This window comes from Dipodomys merriami, unplaced genomic scaffold (genome assembly GCF_024711535.1).
Source record: "Dipodomys merriami isolate MVZ:Mamm:240054 unplaced genomic scaffold, mDipMer1.0.p SCAF_877, whole genome shotgun sequence".
Lineage (NCBI taxonomy): Eukaryota > Metazoa > Chordata > Mammalia > Rodentia > Heteromyidae > Dipodomys > Dipodomys merriami.
Window position 1 is genome coordinate 80911 of NW_027206487.1, and position 18377 is coordinate 99287.

General features: G+C 43.6%; 1 protein-coding gene across 10 annotated transcripts in view; it reads left to right on the forward strand.

The window, feature by feature from the left end:
- LOC138820397 (serine/threonine-protein kinase WNK1-like) overlaps positions 1-18377 on the forward strand; it is an 88631-nt gene that overhangs the window by 28674 nt on the left and 41580 nt on the right. For all 10 annotated transcript variants that reach the window (XM_070012040.1, XM_070012041.1, XM_070012043.1 and 7 more), the window contains 3 exons: positions 2340-2560; positions 5046-5203; positions 16789-16877. In XM_070012040.1, coding sequence (XP_069868141.1) covers positions 2340-2560; positions 5046-5203; positions 16789-16877 — 468 coding nt within the window. The remainder of the gene's footprint in view (positions 1-2339; positions 2561-5045; positions 5204-16788; positions 16878-18377) is intronic.

The window sequence follows — 18377 nt, forward strand, 5'->3', positions numbered from 1 at the left end:
AGCCTGGAGTGAAGGCCAGCCCAGACAAAGCAGCACCCTATCTGCAAAAGCAGACAGGCCTGGAGCATGACTTTTATGCACCTTGAGTTCCCTTTTACACGAAAGGTAGTTTACAAAAACTGTGTTTAGAGGGTATTTTAGGTAACATAGGGTGTGGAGCCCCTGTGGAATAACTGACCTCCACCAGCTCACTAGCACGTGGAGTGTCCTGACACTGTTTCAATGCCTATCCAAGCGTCAGCGATAAAGGATCATCTCGGATGAAGATAAAAGAGGAGGTAACTCACAGAGCTAAAGCTGAAACAGGAGCCGATCCCTTCCTAGTCCCGGGATTGCAGACCAGGCAGTGTGAAGGAAGTGGGGACGTGTTACTGTCCAGGCAAGGATGAAGGCCTGAGAAGCCAAAGAGAGAAGAATTGGAACTCGGCCGGTATCCAATCCTGAATTATCCCCCGAGAGGGAAAACCGTGGCCCAAGCAGTGACAAGTACAGGGAGTTTGGCCTCTCTCCCTGAGACCAAAGATGAGAGCAGAGATGCCAAGAAAAACAAATGCCTGTCCTTTCTGCCCCACTTGCCTCTCTAAATGAATGCTACTGGTGCTCCTAGTTCTCTTTCTTTCTTTGCTGGCACATGCAGATGGCTTTATAATAGAAATTTATACTGGTAAATGACACCAGTAAAGATAATATCCATGAAAGCAGCTAAAGATACAAGTCAGAATGTGAGCCCATATAGTGCTAATATAAGGATGGCAGGGAGCATACATGGAAGTGTGTATAAGGAGAAAGAAAAGCCACTGAAGCCAAAAGGATGGAAGAGGACTGCGTCACAAACGGGCCAAGAGCTCAAGGACTTTTAGGAATATCAACAAATCATTAGCTGAGTGCTTTTGGCTCACGCCTGGAATCCTAGCTACTGAGGAGGCTGCGATCTGGGGATCTCAGTTCCGAAGCCAGCCTGGGCAGGAAAGTCTGTGAGACTTGAAGCTGCAAATGGAGCTGTGGTTTAAGTGGTAGAGAGCTAGCAGTGAGCAAACAGCAGCTCAGGGACTCAACCTGGCTCTGAGTTCAAGCCCCAGGAACAGTACCCAAAAAAGTTTTAAACACACACACACACACACACAATGCTGTTTTTAATCAATTTTATCTTTGCTCTGTCCCTTTTTTTCTTTTTAATCTCCATTTTTTGTATTTTATTAGTACATATTATAGTAATACAGTATATAGGGTTTTAGTGTGATTTCCTTGTGCGTGTGTGCGCATGTGCGTGTGTATGTGCGCATGTGCGTGTGTGTGGTACTAGGGTTTGAACTCGGGGCCTTCCACTTGCTAGGCAAGTGCTCCACCTCTTGACTCCATCCTCCAGTCCTATTTTGATTTGTGTGTGTGTGTCTGTCCTGGGGCTTGAACTCAGGACTTGGGAGCTGTCCCTGAGCTTTTGTGCTCAAGCTACCACTTGGAGCCATGTCACCATTTCCAGCTTTTTGGTAATTAATTGGAGATAAAAATCTCACAGTACTTTCCTGCCTAGGATTCCTTTGAACAAGGAACCTCATATCTTAGCCTTCTGAGTAGTTAGAATTACAGGTGTTGGACACCTACGCCCAGCCGATTTTAGTGGTTTTTGATTTTTGTTTTTGATAGAGTCTTTCATTTTTGCCTCTGGTTGTTCTCAGACCATGGTTTTTCCATTCCTCCCATCAGCAGAGCTGGGATTGCAGGTCTATTACATACACCATGCCCAGCTTATTTTGTTGAGATGGGGATTATTTATTTATTTATTTTTGCTCATGCAGCCTTGCACTGTAATCCTCTGAGTCTTGGCCTCTTGAGTAGGTGGGATTTCACTGTGAGTTTTCTTTTGGATTTAGCGGACTCATTTCCCATTTCCCTTTTGAAAGGGTCTCACTATGTAGCCCAAAGCTAGCCCTGAATGCAATGTATAAACCCCACGCTAGCCTTAAACTCCTGATCTCCCATAGTAATGGAATACAATCACTTCAGAACTAATTTTAAGGAATTCCTTTTGTGCTTTGTTCTCAGACTTTCTTACCAATTGCAAATTAAATATTTTTCTGTAATGTTTGGATCCTGCTAATAATGACATTGCCAACTTGACCACCTAGTTTTTAAAGGAAAAGCTGGTTACCTAATACCGTAACTGTTCAGAGGAAAAAGTTTGGAGATGACTTTGTCTTTGAATAAGCCCTTTTATAACCTTAGCAAAAAGTATCCCTCAACTTCATATTCTCTTTTCTGGTACGCTAGAATTCAGTGGAATTCTTCAAAGCAGCAGTGCCTATCAGTGATAGCCTTTTGGTGTTCTTTGCCTCTCGCAGGTACCTGAAGAGGTTTAAAGTGATGAAGATCAAAGTCTTAAGAAGCTGGTGTCGGCAGATCCTAAAAGGACTTCAGTTTCTACACACTCGCACGCCACCTATTATTCACCGAGACCTTAAGTGTGACAACATCTTTATCACAGGTCCTACCGGCTCCGTGAAGATCGGAGACCTGGGCCTGGCGACCCTGAAGCGGGCTTCTTTTGCCAAGAGCGTGATAGGTAGGTTTCCAGTGCGTCCCGGAGCCTGGCTGGCCTTCTGATGTTACTTGTATTCAGAAACCTGATCCTGACAGAATTTTGGACGTAAAACTAACGTTCAGAAATTTATAGCTTGAGGGCTGGGAGGTGGCTGAGTGGTAATACAGCGCTTGCCTTGCAAGCAGGAGGCCCTGGGTTCAATTCCTCAGCACCACATAAGCAGGAAAAGTTGGAAGTGGAGCTGTGGCCCAAGAGGTAGTGCTAGCCTTGAGCTGAAGAGCTGTGGCACAGCGCCTAGGCCCAGAGGTCAGTCCCCACGACCAACAAAACAAAATAGAAAGGAAGAACTTTATAGCTTGACCCCAGGTGCTGAATTCTGCTTACATGATGTGAGCTTCTTCTTTTTTTTTTGTCGGTCGTGGGGCCTGAACTCTGGGCCTGGCCGCTGTCCCTGAACTCTTCAGCTCAAGGCTAGCACTCTACCACTTGAGCCACGGTGCCACTTCCGGCTTTTTCTGCTTGTATGCTGCTGAGGAATGGAACCCAGGGTCTCATTCATACAAGGCAAGCGCTCTACCACTGAGCCACCTTCCCAGCCCATGATAAAAGGTTCTTTACGTATCACTTTCTTCATTTGAAAATGGAATTTATATATAGTTTTTTTAAATGCCCACTAGATATATCTTCAAAAATGCCTGTTTAAAACTGTTTGAATATACAGATGACAGTTCATTCTGAAAAGCTAATTCTAACAACTTTTTTTGTCCTTATTCACACCCTTCAAAGTGATGTATCTAAAGCATACTTTTCAGTTTTATTCCCCTGGACATTTTGGAGTGGACACCTGGGAAGGGCTGGCTTAGCAGCATTCAGCACCTGAAGCATACCCTTTGTCCTCAGCCCCCGATGGCTACAACCAGATTGTCTCTGGACATCCTTCCCTCTTGATGTAGAGCCTAGTTGTTAGTGAGCATCTGTGATGGGAAGAAGGAGGCGGGCACCACTCAGACTTCATTATGCTAGTCATGGCCAGAGAAAGGAATGTCTGCTTTGAGAAGTTTTCATCGCCTCTAGTGGCTATTGCAATTTAAAAACCTGAAATCTTCACTCTCCTGTCTCTCTGAAGTGATAGAACAGCATCTAACAAACCCTGTTTTATTGTTGTTATTATTATTTATTGTCAGTTGTGGGGCCTGAACTCAGGACCTGAATGCTAACACTCTACCAGTTTGAGTCACAGCACCACTTCTGGTTTTTAATAGTTGGAGATAAGTCTCACAGGGACTTTTTCCACCAGGGCTGGCTTAATTAATCTCCTTAATAGCTAGGATTACAAGTGTGAGCCACTGGGCCCAGATCCATTATTTGTTAAATGGGCTAGAATCCTAAGTATATTAATAGAAAAGCCATAGAACACCAGTAAATATAAAAATCTGTGAAACAGTATTATCCTTGGAAATTTTATTATGTGTGTAATTTATTATACGAGGAGTATTAAAATACTAATAAAACACTAACAAAAACAGTGAAAAAAGGTATTTGAAGTTGAATTTTATTTTTCCATATTTACAGAAGACACTTCTTTGATTATCTGTGGCATCTTAGAGTTTTGATTTTCATTGTCAAATCGACTAAACTTGTTTTTAGAGTAATTTGAGGTTTAGAGTCTTAACCATTTGGAAGTATTGTAAATGCTAGGCTTGTGGGATGATATACCCTTCTAAGTAAGGTTGTCTTTGAGTTGTGTGTGTGTGTGTGTATGTGTATGTGTATGTGTTTTCCCGTGTTTGTGTTTATGTTCGTGGTCTACAAAATCTTCCTCACTAAAGTTCTTGTATCTTCAGTGAGGGATGGTGAGTTTATAAAGAGGCTCCAATGAGTGGCCTTATAGGCGATTATATTATTATCTTTAAAACACACAGGAGCTGGGCTCCCGTGGCTCATAACCTGTAATCCTAGGTATTCAAGAGGCTGAGAGCTGAGAATCAAATGGACTATTATGAGCAAGAGTTAACTATATTTGTCTTACAACTACCATACACTAGAGGGCAGACAAGTGTTTAATTTTCTTAAACCAGCTGCTTGTTTTATTTCTTGAGACTGGGTCTTACTATATATTTCAGGCTGGTCTTGAACTCAGGATTTTTCTACCTTAGCCTTCCAAGAGCTGGGATGTTCCACTGCACCCCGTTAATCCGTCACTTTATACAGAGATGGGATTTTCATTTATCTCAGGCAAATCTCTGCTTTGACATATTATATAACAAATGGGAGTTTCTTTTAAAGAGTGAATAAATAATCTGACCCTTTTTCAATTTCTTACAAAGGTCTTAGCGTGAAAGATAGATCTATTAGATACATAATGGGACAGGCTGAAGTAAGGTCATTTTTTGTTTTCCTTCTTGCTTTTACCCTTTCTGATTTCGTCACACTGAAGTCAGCTCTTTGCTTCTCCCCCGTAGTAACATCTGCAACTTGTGCTCACACTTAATTTTCTTAATTTAAGGTACTCCAGAGTTCATGGCTCCTGAAATGTATGAGGAGAAATACGACGAGTCCGTTGATGTTTATGCTTTTGGGATGTGCATGCTTGAGATGGCCACCTCTGAATACCCGTACTCGGAGTGCCAGAACGCAGCGCAGATCTACCGCCGCGTGACCAGTGTAAGTCTCCCTGGAACTGCAAAGGAAGACAGTCATGGAGAGCATGCTGGGTCAGGTGTGGGGAGGGGAGGGCAGCTGTCATGGGAGTGTGAAGAGGAACTGGCGTGGCAGGCACATTACCTCTAGAGCCCATCTCAGCCCTTGTTTGGCTGTTTGTTCTACTTCTGGTTTTTCCTGGTTAATTGGATATAAGAGTCACGTGGATCTTCTGGTCTCAGCCTCTAGGTCATTGTTCTGTGTGCATACACAAAAGCTACCTACTTTGACTCTGCGTCTTCATTCACTCTCCCTGTGAGCCCAACCCCTTCCCACTTGTGCTCACCCCCGCCACAAAGCCTGTTCTTGCTTCCCTTACCTCAATTCCTTTCGATCACTGGGATTCTTTATGCTGTGTTTCACATACAGTTAGAGTGTATTTTTTTTTTGGGGTGGGGGTGTCCATTCGTGGGGCCTGAACTCTGGGCCTGGGCGCTGTCCCTCAGCTCTTCAGCTCAAGGCTAGCGCTCTACCACTTGAGCCACATCGCCACTTGCAGCTTTTTTCTTTTTGCTTATGTGGTGCTGAGGAATGGAACCCAGCGCCTCAGGCATGCAAGGCAAGCGCTCTACCACTGAGCCACCTTCCCAGCCCAGTAACAGTGTATTTCTATATTTTCCCCTTTCTGTTTGCTTCCCCTTCTTACATTTCCCCTTAAGACCATGCTTTGTTTGTACACTTGTATAATTATATATACAAGTGTCTATGTAGATTCGTGTCCTTGAAGTATGACTTTTAGATCTAGCAAAAATATACTATATCTACCTTTTTGAGCTTATCTCAATATAACATGAAGTATTAATTTAAATCTTAGCATCGTGGGTTGTAAGTGAGTTACTATTCTCTTCATCCCCTTCCCACCCCCTTGTTCCAGTACTGGAGCTTGACCGTAGGGCCTGGGTGCTGTCCATGACCTTTTTGCTCAAAGTCCTACCACGTGAGCCACAGCTCCACTTTCAGCTTTTTCAGTGGTTCATTAGAGATCAGAGTCTCACAGACTTTCCTACTGGGGCTGGCTTTCAACAGATATCCTCAGGTCCCAGACTCCTGAATATCTGGGGTTACAGCCACTTGTGCTTGGCTTATTGGCTAATTCTTGTTGGTAGAAATTACCATTGTTAGGAGGATATATTTAGTAGTGAAATTATGTTGTCTTTTGTTCTGTTCTTTTGAGTGACATTTGCCTAAGGACATGCAAGAGAGAGAATAGAGTTAAAAAACAGATTTTTTTTTAACGTAACACTAACATAAACTTTAACTTTTTTTGTTTTTGTTTTTTCTTTGGTCGGCTATGGGGCTTGAACTCTGGGCTTGGGCGCTGTCCCTGTGCTCTTCAACTCAAGGCGAGTGCTCTACCACTTGAGACATAGTACCACTTCCAGTTTTCTAGTCGTTTATTGGAGATAAGAGTCTCAGGGACTTTCCTGCCCGGGCTGGCTTTGAACCAAGATCTCAGCCTCCTGAGTAGCTAGGATGACAGGCGTGAGCCACCAGCGCCAGCTAGACTTTAACGTTTTTTATTTTTTGTTCTTCCTTTTTTTTCTGGGCCTGCATGCCGTCCTTGAGCTCTTCAGCCCAAGGCTAGTGCTCTACCAATTGATCCTCAGCACCACTTCCCATTTTCTGGTGGTTAATTAGAGATAAGAGTCTCAAGGACTTTCCTGCCGAGACTAGCTACGAACTGCCATCCTTGGATCTCAGGCTCCTGAGTAGATAGGGTGACAGGCCACTGGTGCCTGGCTTGTTCTTTTTTTACAAGGAAAATTTTGAAGGTAAACAGTTAGGGAATGTGGGTAACATAAGTAGAAGACACCCCCAAAGAGAAAGGTTTCAAAACATACATTCTGTATGGTCTTCATTTCACACGGAGAAACTGTATGGCTGCATCCTATACTTGTCTCCTCGGCCTAGTGACCTTGAAACCTGTGTGACTGGTGGAGGGAAGGTCCACGTGGTATAGTGGTGTACCTAGCACAAGCCTTTTCTGCTATTAAGTGCAATGCAAATGGCATCCACTTGTTATGTGAGCGAGGCTGGGGCAGGCATCAGCTCTCATGTATCTTGAGAGCAATGAGCCGTGGGTGATCCCGGACACACTCGTTTCCTTTGATAGAGGTGGCTCAATTAGGCAGGGTGTTTTCCAGTGGGGTCATATGGTATGTTCAGATTCCTGTAAACTAATGGTTCGTGTCAGTAAGAATCTGGCCAAATCCAGCCCCATAACAACCAAGTTAGAAATAATGGGGATTTTAATTACTTTGTTTGTGTAATTTGACTTTGTTACTGATTTGATTCACCTTTGGAGTACAAAAATTGAACCCTCTATCTGGGGAAAACTGGATTTAAGTCCTTAGGGTAAAATTCCTTTTTGTTCTTATATAACAAATTATAATTACTGTTTGTTTAACAGAAAGAAGTGAGACAATCCTGGTAGATAGTATTTGAAAATTAAGGGAACTTTACACACTGTCTTGCCCTGTTGTTTCTGGGGTCGGAGTCAGTCGCAGAGGCATGGGCTACCCTACTGTGACTTAAGGTTGAAGGTGACGGTTTGGGCATCATTTCTAATAATAGAAATGCTATAGAACAATTGTGACGTTCTTTAGAATTCTTCAGGACAGCTCATTTTATCAGTCCCAAATTTTGGTCAGTGATTCATCAGGCAATAGAAAATAGAATAAAAACTTAGAGAGTAACATAGAAAGGTATTTTTTTATATTGCATTTTATATTCCAACTTTACAGAATATTCTGGTGTCTTGGAAATAATTCCTGTGCTAAGTATTAAAAGATTCACAGAATCTTTGTAATTGCTGCCCCCCATGGTAGACTGTTGCATAACTTGAGGTAAACCCAAAAGAAGCCTACCACTTAACTGGCTAAAAAAAGAGGGAGAATTGAGTCTTTTGCCAGTTTGACTGGAGGCCAATAGAAGGCGTATTGTCAGTAGAAAAAAGGTTCCAGTACTCACTCAACAGGTGACCAGTTTTCCAGACACACTAAAGGTTCTGGTGTCTTGGAAATAAGGGTATTCAAAGTATTTATTCGTTGAGGAGGTAGCTAGTTTTGACTCTGGGGAGATGGGTAGAGATGGAGGGAGTCATGGAGTGAGGTTTTCCATTCCATGTTAAGGACATGAAGAAGCACAGAAGCATGAGCTAGAAACAACATTGAGTCACCAGGAAATCTGGATTCTCATTTTGGCTCTACCAGTAATTAGAACCGTACCCCTATTGGTGGCATTGTGGGTTGTACGGTTGATGCAGTGTTGAGTAGTAGATGCCCACCACCCATTTAGTAATCACCAGCTGAATACATAGATGGATTCTGACTTTGACACGGGCCACAATTGTCTCCTTTCAATTCTTAAAGTCTTTCTAAACATGTATTCCTGCATCTGTCTTGGAGATGTGGAAATAATCACTTACAAGTAATGTGATGTCAGATGACTGGCATTCACAGTTAAGCGTCAGCTGGGTGGGCCACCCGTGGTGTGGCGTCCTGTTCTAGTGAGGGTTGAACCAAGGAGGCACATCTCAAATGAGAGGGGGCTGAGAATACAAGGTTATGTTTTTGTTTATTGTTATTACAAAGGGATGTACAGAGTGTTACAGTTTATATAAGTCAGGTAAAGAGTCCATTTCTTTTTGGTCATGGTAAACTCTTTCCTCATTCTCTCCCAGTTTTTCTCTCTCATCCCCACCCACAAGTTGTATAGTTCATTTTCAACATAGTGGGTGTCCAGTGAGCACCCTTATTCACTCTCTACTTGTAATGTGATTTTGAGAGCTAGCAAGCCAGTAAAAATCTTACTTTCCTGGACAGAGAAGAGGGAGAATAGAGTCTTTTGCCAGTTGAAATGCACATCTGGAACCCAGGGCCTCATGCATGCAAGGCAAGCACTCTACCACTGAGCCACCTTCCCAGCCCTCATGGAAGTTCTTAAATGATCTGGGAGAAGAGACATCCTAGATGAGTACAGGTTCTGTTCTGGATCACACCAAGGGAGAAGGGGAGGAGAAGCCTTATGGCCTAAGCCTGTAATTCCAGAAACTCAGGCAGATGGAGGAGGGTCAAGGTGCCAGGGAGATCCTACCGGGGGGGAAAAATAATAAAACAGAAAGATGTGTGTCTCGAGGTAGAATGCTTGCCTAACAAGCATTTGGGTCCATGGGATCTACCTGGAAAACTGAAATGTGCTTATGCATGTGAAGGTTTTTCTTAGAAGGTAAAGGAAAATGACGTTTTCTTTGCACTTTAATATGAACACACACTACGAGAGAGTAGAAGGCAGTTGAATTTCACCCTTTTAAGATGAGTTTGAGATTAGTTCAGCTCACACTAACTAGTATATCATAGAGTGAAGTGAGAACTTAACCAGAGCATTATAAGGGCTGCCGGGTGTTCTTTTGGCTACATGTTCTGAAATCACACGTTATTGGATTTGATCCCCACTTCAGAACCAAAAACCACAGTTGAATCTGATTTGGGCTCGGGGTGTTTTAGTAAAGGGGTTTCAGGTAATGCGCCAGGCAGCACTGAGGCGGGACGTGCTGTCGTGAGTGAAGCAGGAGGTGGAGCTTTGAGGAAAGGGAAGTCTGCCTTTGCCTTTGCCTGGCGGGGGAAGCAGAAGGAGCCAGACTGGGTAGTGTCTCTGCCCTTCCCGGTGGAGTGTTGTCCACGGAGCCGACACAGAGCCACAGTTGTTGCCTGACAGGAGCGAGCTTGCGGAAGAGCTGGGTCAGCACGGGGCCCTGCCTGCTCATGCTGTAGGCTGAGCTGCTCTACGGAGTTTTTATTTTCCCTTATTTTTTATTGAATTGGGAGTCTATTTATGGTCTTTCCTGATGGATTTCACAAGGAAAGATTTTTGCTCAGTATTTGTCATTGTAAATTCTCATTGCTGCTGTTGCCCTCAAAGAGATGTACATGAGGTAGGTAAGAATTTCTGGTCTATGTAAAAGGTGTGTTAGAACTTGCTTTTTTGATAATATGTGTAGAGAGTGTTGGTAAAAGTACTGAAGTAGTTAACTTTAGAACGCCTTTTTTTGGCTGGGGTGGAGGGGCGGTAGCTGTTTCTCAATTCCAAGTGGTTAGGAAAGGTTTGATGATTAGGGGACGGATGTGTTATAAGCCCATTGTTCCAGCACTTGGGTAGATAGTGAGTGTGTGGCCAGCCAGGGTGTCACAGAGACCCTGGAGAGAGAGCAGAGAGGGAGGAAGAAAGGAGGGAGAGACAGAGAGATACTTTGAAATTGATCTAAATCTTATCCTAACACATTTGAAACTGAAGCCTTTAAGAAGCAGAAGCTTTGGAGATTAAACCAGAGAATTCTGTATTATGATTCACTTCAATTAGTTGGCAAAGAAATCAAAGTCAGCCGGGCGCTGGTGGCTCACGCCTGTAATCCTAGCTACTCAGGAGGCTGAGATCTGAGGATCGCGGTTCAAAGCCAGCCTGGGCAGGAGAGACCGTGAGACTCCTATCTCCAATAAACCACCAGAAAACCGGAAGTGGCGCTGTAGCTCAAGTGGTAGAGCGCTCGCCTTGAGCTGAAGAGCTGAGGGACAGCGCCCAGGCCCAGAGTTCAAGCCCCACGACCGACAAAAAAAAAAAAAAAAAAAAGAAATCAAAGTCTATGAAATGTATGCACATGGATTTTGTAGGTCAACAAAAGCAACCTGTTTGATAAACATACCAAGTCTTGATATGCTGTAGGCACCCCAGAAACCCTGGAATTAGAAAAGCCAGGTACAGGGGCTGGGAAGGTGGCTCAGTGGTAGAGCGCTTGCCTTGCATGCATGAGGCCCTGGGTTCGATTCCTCAGCACCACATAAGCAGAAAAAAAGCCAGAAGTGGCGCTGTGGCTCAAATAGTAGAGTGCTAGCCTTGAGCTGAAGAGCTCAGGGACACCCAGGCCCAGAGTTCAAGCCCCATGACTAGCAAAAGAAAGAAAAAAAAAAAGAAAAGCCAGGTACACCAAGAGCCCAGGAGCCGCTGGCTCTGAAGGAGTTAATGACAGAGCTGTGTGCCCTGCCTTTCTTTTTTTTTTTTTTTTTGGGTCCGGTCGTGGGGCCTGAACTCTGGGCCTGGGCGCTGTCCCTCAGCTCTTCAGCTCAAGGCTAGTGCTCTACCACTTGAGTCGCAGCGCCACTTCCGGCTTTTTTCTTTTTGCTTATGTGGTGCTGAGGAATCGAACCCAGGGCCTCATGCATGCAAGGCAAGCACTCTACCACTGAGCCACCTTCCCAGCCCCTGCCCTGCCTTTCTTAGTGAAGATTAGTTTTCCTCAGCACGAGTTAGAGCCTTAGAGCCGGCCAGCTGATCTGTCTGGTTTTGTATTTTCACTTTATTCAGAAGAGTGGGTGATGATTTGCTTTAAGTGGCTAGGTTAGAAGTAGGGTAAGGGATGGAACTTGGAGGATTGTGGGGCTCTTGAAATTGACCTTCATCTTTGTTCAGGTATATCAAAGTAAAGAGGAGTAAGGTTAGGGGAAAAACAAAGGAGGAGGTAGCAGTGCTTGATAGGAAATGTATTCATTACTTTGCTCATGTAACTGTAACTCCTCTGTACAGTATTTTTACAATAAGCATTTAAGAAAAGAGGAGTGGGGCTGGGAAGGTGGCTCAGTGGTAGAGCGCTTGCCTTGCATGCATGAGGCCCTGGGTTCGATTCCTCAGCACCACATAAGCAAAAAGAAAGCCAGAAGTGGCGCTGTGGCTCAAGTGGTAGAGCGCTAGCCTTGAGCTGAAGAGCTGAGGGACAGCGCCCAGGCCCAGAGTTCAGGCCCCACGACCGGACTCCCCCCCCCCAAAAAAAAAAAAAAGAGGAGTAAGGTGATATTTTTACCATTAAATCATTTTGTTGTCATTATTTGGAAGCCTGTGATTATGATGAGTATGTAAAAAAATTACCTTTTGCTTTCTGTTTTATGTCTCAGGTGACTTTTCTGTGGGTCACTCCAGATTGTATGTATGTTTATGCACATTTATATGTTCTTCTTTAAGGAATTTTCTAGGCATTTTGATAATCAGGATCTGGGTGAATTTTTTTTTTTTGGGTCCGGTCTTGGGGCCTGAACTCTGGGCCTGGGCGCTGTCCCTCACCTCTTCAGCTCAAGGCTAGCACTCTACCACTTGAGTCACAGTGCCACTTCCAGCTTTTTTCTTTTTGCTTATGTGGTGCTGAGGAATTGAACCCAGGGCCTCATGCATGTAAGGCAAGTGCTCTACCACTGAGCCACCTTTCCAGCCCCCAGGTGAATTTTTTGTCTTTTTTGTCTTGTTTTGTTTTCTGAGACAGTATCTTGCTATGTACAGTTCAGGCTTACCTCAAACATCCTGCCTTACTCTTTCTGTTTTTATTTTTTGCCAGTTCTGGGGACTGAACTCAATGCCTAGTTGCTGTACCTGTGCTTCTTTTGCTCAAGGCTAGCACTGTACCACTTGAGCCACAGGGCCACTTCTGGCCTTTTCTATTATGTGGTCTAAAGAATTGAACCCAGGGCTTCATGCATGCTAGGTGAGCTCTTTACCAGTAAGCCACATTCCCAGCCCCACTTTACTCTCGATTCTTCTGCCTTACCACGGTCCTTGCAATCCTAGTTTTAAATGAGCTGACTAGTGAAATACTTTGTTCATTTTTCAGTATTCAATCAATCAGGCAATAGTATGCAGTGTGTTCATTTTTAATGTCAGCTGTTAGACTAGTAAAAGAGTAGGTTTCTTTTTAAAATTTTTTATTATTACGAAAGTGATATATACAAAGGTGTTACAGTTACATACATAAGAATATGTTTCTTTTTGGATAATGTTATCCCTTCCTTTGTTCTCTCCATTTTTCCCTCTTACCCCAACCACTAGTTGTATAATTCATTTTCAACATAGTGAACAGGTCTCTTTATTGGCTTCCTGAACACTTATAATACCTTACTGCCCCCCCCCCCATCTGAGACCAAGACTTGACCTTAGTAGCCATGCCTCCAATCTCTTACATCTTCTAAGGCAACAGTGGCATCTGAATATGTTGTGTAACACTGGTGTGGAAATTGTGCAAATGTGGCTCTAGGTTAGGAAAGAGCATAACTTAATAGATTTGCAATTGTGCTATGCACACTTGTTGATTTTGCATTATCTCTGTTTCGTGTTGGTTTTGCTCTGTCTTCTGTGCCATTTGTTCTAGCATTTCTGCTTAGGAGTATTCATTACAATTTTTTTATTACCATTTGTATAGTCTTGAGTGCATATAGGCTTGCATAGACAGGGTTAATGAGAGAATTTTTAAAAAATATTTAGGATAATGAAAATAAATGAAGATTCAAGAGAAATTTTTACTTATAATCATGATTTGAAATCCAAGATGGCCTTGGGCTAGCAAATTTTATTCCAAAGACTTTTCAATCTGGATAGGACATTTGATTGCAGTTCCTGTGATTCTTTCTCTCTTCTTCCCTCCCTCCCTCCCTCCTTCCCCCCTCTCTTTCTTTCTTTCCTTCCTTCCTTCTTTTCTTTCTTTCTTTCCTTTTCTTTTTCTTTCGCCAGTAGTGGGGCTTGAACTCTGGGTCTGGGCGCTGTCCCTCAACTCTTCAGCTCATGGTGAGCACTCTACCACTTGAGCCACAGCGCCACTTCCAGTTTTCTGGTGGTTCATGGGAGATAAGAGTCTCATGGACTTTCCTGCCTGGGCTGGCTTTGAACCTCGATCCTCAGATCTCAGCCTCCTGAGGAGCTAGGATGGACAGATGTGAGCCACCAGTGCTTGACTTTAAAATTCATAGACGTAAATTTTGAGTCAGCCCTACTTCACAGTCTTGTGTGAACAGTTAGCCCTAGGGGTAAGGTCTCCAGTTCTGGGTACAGCTTTGATGATTAGGGGGCCATGTGCTAACCATTTCCTGTCCACCCACAGTGGGTGCCAGAAAGGTCTAAGAGTCCTGAACCCAACATAGAGTCTGGCTTAGGTAGCTATATATACTATGATAAAGCTTATTACTTTACAAATTAGGCACAGCAAGAGACTAGCAATAATGACTTAATAAAGAATGATTACATAATAAAAGTTACACAGATGAGGTCTTTCCTTGAGCAAAATCCAAGAAACTGCGTCTTCTAGCTGCAGCTGGTTGCAGGTGACTGAAGCTGTGCAGGTCTCAGTCCACACTGCGGTGTGGACTGTCTATGCACTACTGCTGCTGTGTTTCCTTGACACCAGGGAGGAGTTACCTGCTATACATAGTCACTAATTGTCTCTGTCCCTGAGATTACGGTTAGAGTTTCAGTATATTCAGGTGACTATTTTTCCCTATTGCTGTGTTTGTAGACCAATAGCACCATTTGGACAAGATGCTGGTACAGCTTCTTGAACTCTTGTCTACATTTTTTTTTTTTGGTCCGGTCGTGGGGCCTGAACTCTGGGCCTGGGCGCTGTCCCTCACCTCTTCAGCTCAAGGCTAGCACTCTACCACTTGAGTCACAGCGCCACTTCCGGCTTTTTTCTTTTTGCTTATGTGGTGCTGAGGAATGGAACCCATGGCCTCAGGCATGCAAGGCAAGCGCTCTACCACTGAGCCACCTTCCCAGCCCCTTGAACTCTTGTATTCAGTGTGTCACTAGGTGGGAATTAGGAATGTGACTTTTCTGTTTTAATCCATGTTTTACTAGATGGGAATTAAGAATCAGACTTTTTAAATTTTAATCCATGTGTCATTAGATAGGAATTATCTTCCATCTGCTTACCTCTCAGATGATAGCATTTGGCTCCCACATCATTTTTATGTTTTCTACCCATTGCTGGAAGCTCCTGTTTTGGTTTGTCCTGGGGCTTGAACTCAAGGCTAGTGCTCTACCACTTTGAGCCACAGCTCTACTTCTGGCTTTTTTTTTGTCATGGGGCTTGAACTCTGGATCTGGGCGCTGTCCCTCAGCTCTTGAGATCAAGGCAAGCGCTCTACCACTTGAGCCACTGCTCCACTTCCGGTTTTCTGAGTGGTTTATTGGAGATAAAATTCTCATGGACTTTCCTGCCATGGCTGGCTTTGAACTGTGATCCTCAGCTCTTAGCCTTCTGGCTGGGAAGGTGGCTCAGTGGTAGAACTCTTGCCTCTATGTATGGGTCCCTGGGTTCAATTCCTTAGCACCACATAAACAGAAAAAGCCGGAAGTAGCACTGTGGCTCAAGTGGTAGCGCGCTATCCTTGAGCTGAAGAGCTGAGGGACAGCGCCCAGGCCCAGAGTTCAGGCCCCAGGACAAACCAAAACAAGAGCTTCCAGCAATGGGTAGAAAATCAAAAAACCCATGACCGACAACAAAACAACAACAACAAAAGAATGGGGCTGGGAAGGTGGCTCAGTGGTAGAGTGCTTGCCTTGCATACATGAAGCCCTGGGTTGGTGCGATTCCTCAGCACCACATAAGCAGAAAAAGCCAAAAGTGGCGCTGTGGCTCAAGTGGTAGAGCACTAGCTGAAGAGCTGAGGGACAGCGCCCAGGCCCAGAGTTCAAGCCCCACGACTGGACCCCCCCCCAAAAAAAAAATAAACGTCAGTCTCCTGAGTAGCTAGTATTATAGGTGTGAGCCACTGATGCCTGGCTTGCTGCAAGTTTTATGTTCCAAGAATTTGCACTTCATGAAGACTCTAAATGATTACTGTGATGTTCTAGTTAGTATTATATCAGATGGTGCTAATCTTTTCCTTAAGTTTATCTTTTGTGCGAGTCAAGTACAATGTATCACTCCACATTGGATGTGTTTCCTGTGCACAGGACAATTTGGTTTAGTCATCCTGGTGAGCCAGGTCCAGCCCCTAAGTCTTACTCTAGTTGAAGTATTGTAAGATACCATAACCACTTGTTGCCTGTGAAGCCCTGCTCATTCATACACATAGGTGGATTTGGTTCAAGTAGCTGTTGATATAAGTCAAGTATTAGCATGCTGGGTTAAACAAAACATTTTCTAGCAGATTAGAATGTGTGGCTTTCTGGTTAGCCAATAACTTCCTTTGTCTGGAAGAAGCCAGTTTTCTCCTTGCCGTATATAGGAGTGAGTGACCATGTCAAAGTGTTTCTTACTCTTTTTTTTTTTTTTTTTTTTGCTAGTGCTGGGGCTTGAACTTAGGGCCTGAGCACTGTCCCTGAGCTTTTTGCTCCAAGCTAGCATCTACCACTTGAGCCACAGCACCTCTTCTCTAGCCTTTTTTTTTGGGAGGGGGCGGTCAGGTCGTGGGGTCTGAACTCTGGGCCTGGGCGCTGTCCCTTAGCTCTTTAGCTCAAGGCTAGCACTCTACCACTTGAGCCACAGCGCCACTTCTATTTTGTTTTTGTTTTTGTTTTTGTTTATGTGGTGCTGAGGAATTGAACCCAGGGCGTCATGCATGCAAGGCAAGCGCTCTACCACTGAGCCACCTTCCCAGCCCCTCTTCTTTAGCCTTTTCTATTTATGTAGTAATAAGGAATTGAACCCAGAGCTTCATGCTTGCTAGGCAAGCACTCTACCACTAAGCCACATTTCCAGCCTTATTAATCTGTTCTGTGCCTAAATTTCTGGTTTTCAGGGGGTGAAGCCAGCAAGTTTTGACAAAGTAGCAATTCCTGAAGTGAAAGAAATCATTGAAGGTTGCATAAGACAAAACAAAGATGAAAGGTGAGTTGTGTCCCGTGTTTTGGCTTAAACACAAATTCCCTGCTAAGTGCAGTGCTCCCTCTGCACAGACTGATGCCTGTGTTTCTGCTCGCACCGTGGAGCCCCTACCATTGTAGAAGTGAGGCTTAGCGGGGTTGAGGTAAGCCAGAACCACCTTAAATGAAGCCTCCGTGAGAGCCGCTTTATAGGCCTTGGTTTCCTGTTCTTACTCCAAAACTGAAGAAGAGCAAAACAGCAAAATTCCTTTGAGTAAAAAGAGAAGACTTCACCCGAGGCTTGGGAGGAGATCTGGCTCAGACACTGGCACTAACAGGAGTGGCCAGAATCTGATCTGCCATAGAGCTGACTCATCTCCCGTAAGGCAGGGCAAGGGTCCAAAATCTGGTTTTGAAAAATAATCTGCCTTCACCATCCCTGCTTCTGGCCAAAAAAGAAAAAGTATCCAGCCTAATACAAATAGAAATTGTAAATTGACTATAATCTACCCCTGAAAAAACGAGAGCAGCCAGGTATATCAACCAAATTAAAGAATTGCTATCTTCACAGCTCTAGTCTCATATTCTTTTTATGACTTTGTTATTTGGAAGAGCTTAATATCATGATCGTAACAACACTTCACTAGGTAGTTTGAGTTTCTGTTTTTATATACACTGCGTCCTTAAAAAAGTAAAAATTCCTTTTACTGCAAACAAAGGAATATTTGTTTTTGGGGACTTATAATATATTATTCTTTGTTTTCTGGATGGAACAGTTTAGTAGATTACTGGTATTTTGAAACTATTTTGTCTAAAGAAAGGTGTTATACAATAGCCTTTCTTGCCTTGTCCACAAATTGAAAAGATTTATAGAGGTAAATAGAGATCTCTCTAGGAGAAGGTGGGAAGCTAGGGAAAAGTTTTATTTTGTAGATTTTTCCCGCATTATATCTTGTGCTTGCCTAGTACCTTCTTTTCATATCTACTTTTTTTTTTTTTGGCAGTTGTGGGGCTTGAACTCTGGGCCTGAGTGCTGTCCCTGTGCTCTTGAGCTCAAGGCAAGTGCTCTACTGCCTGAGACACAGAGGCCACTTCTGGTTTTCTAGTGGTTTATTGTAGATAAGAGTCTCATGGCCTTTCCTGCCCGGGCTGGCTTTGAACCTCGATCCTCAGATCTCAGCCTCCTGAGTAGATAGGATTATAGGCGTGAGCCACCAGCACCGGCTCACGTCTACTTTTGATTACATCAATGACAGCTTTAAAACTATGAGTGAGACTCTTAACCTCTTTGAGCCTTTATTTCATAATGACAAGGAGATAGCTCCTTGGGTATTTGTTGTTGTTGCTAGTTACAAAATGCTGTATAAAGGGTTCAGTGGTACTTTGATACTTTGAAATTTTATGTATCCCTTGTCATAACCCTAATGAGATTGCATTATTTGATTTTAAAATTATTACTATTACCTCTTACTCATAAAATGGATTATGTCATTGTATAACTTAGGAGTATGACTGTTCAAATCAT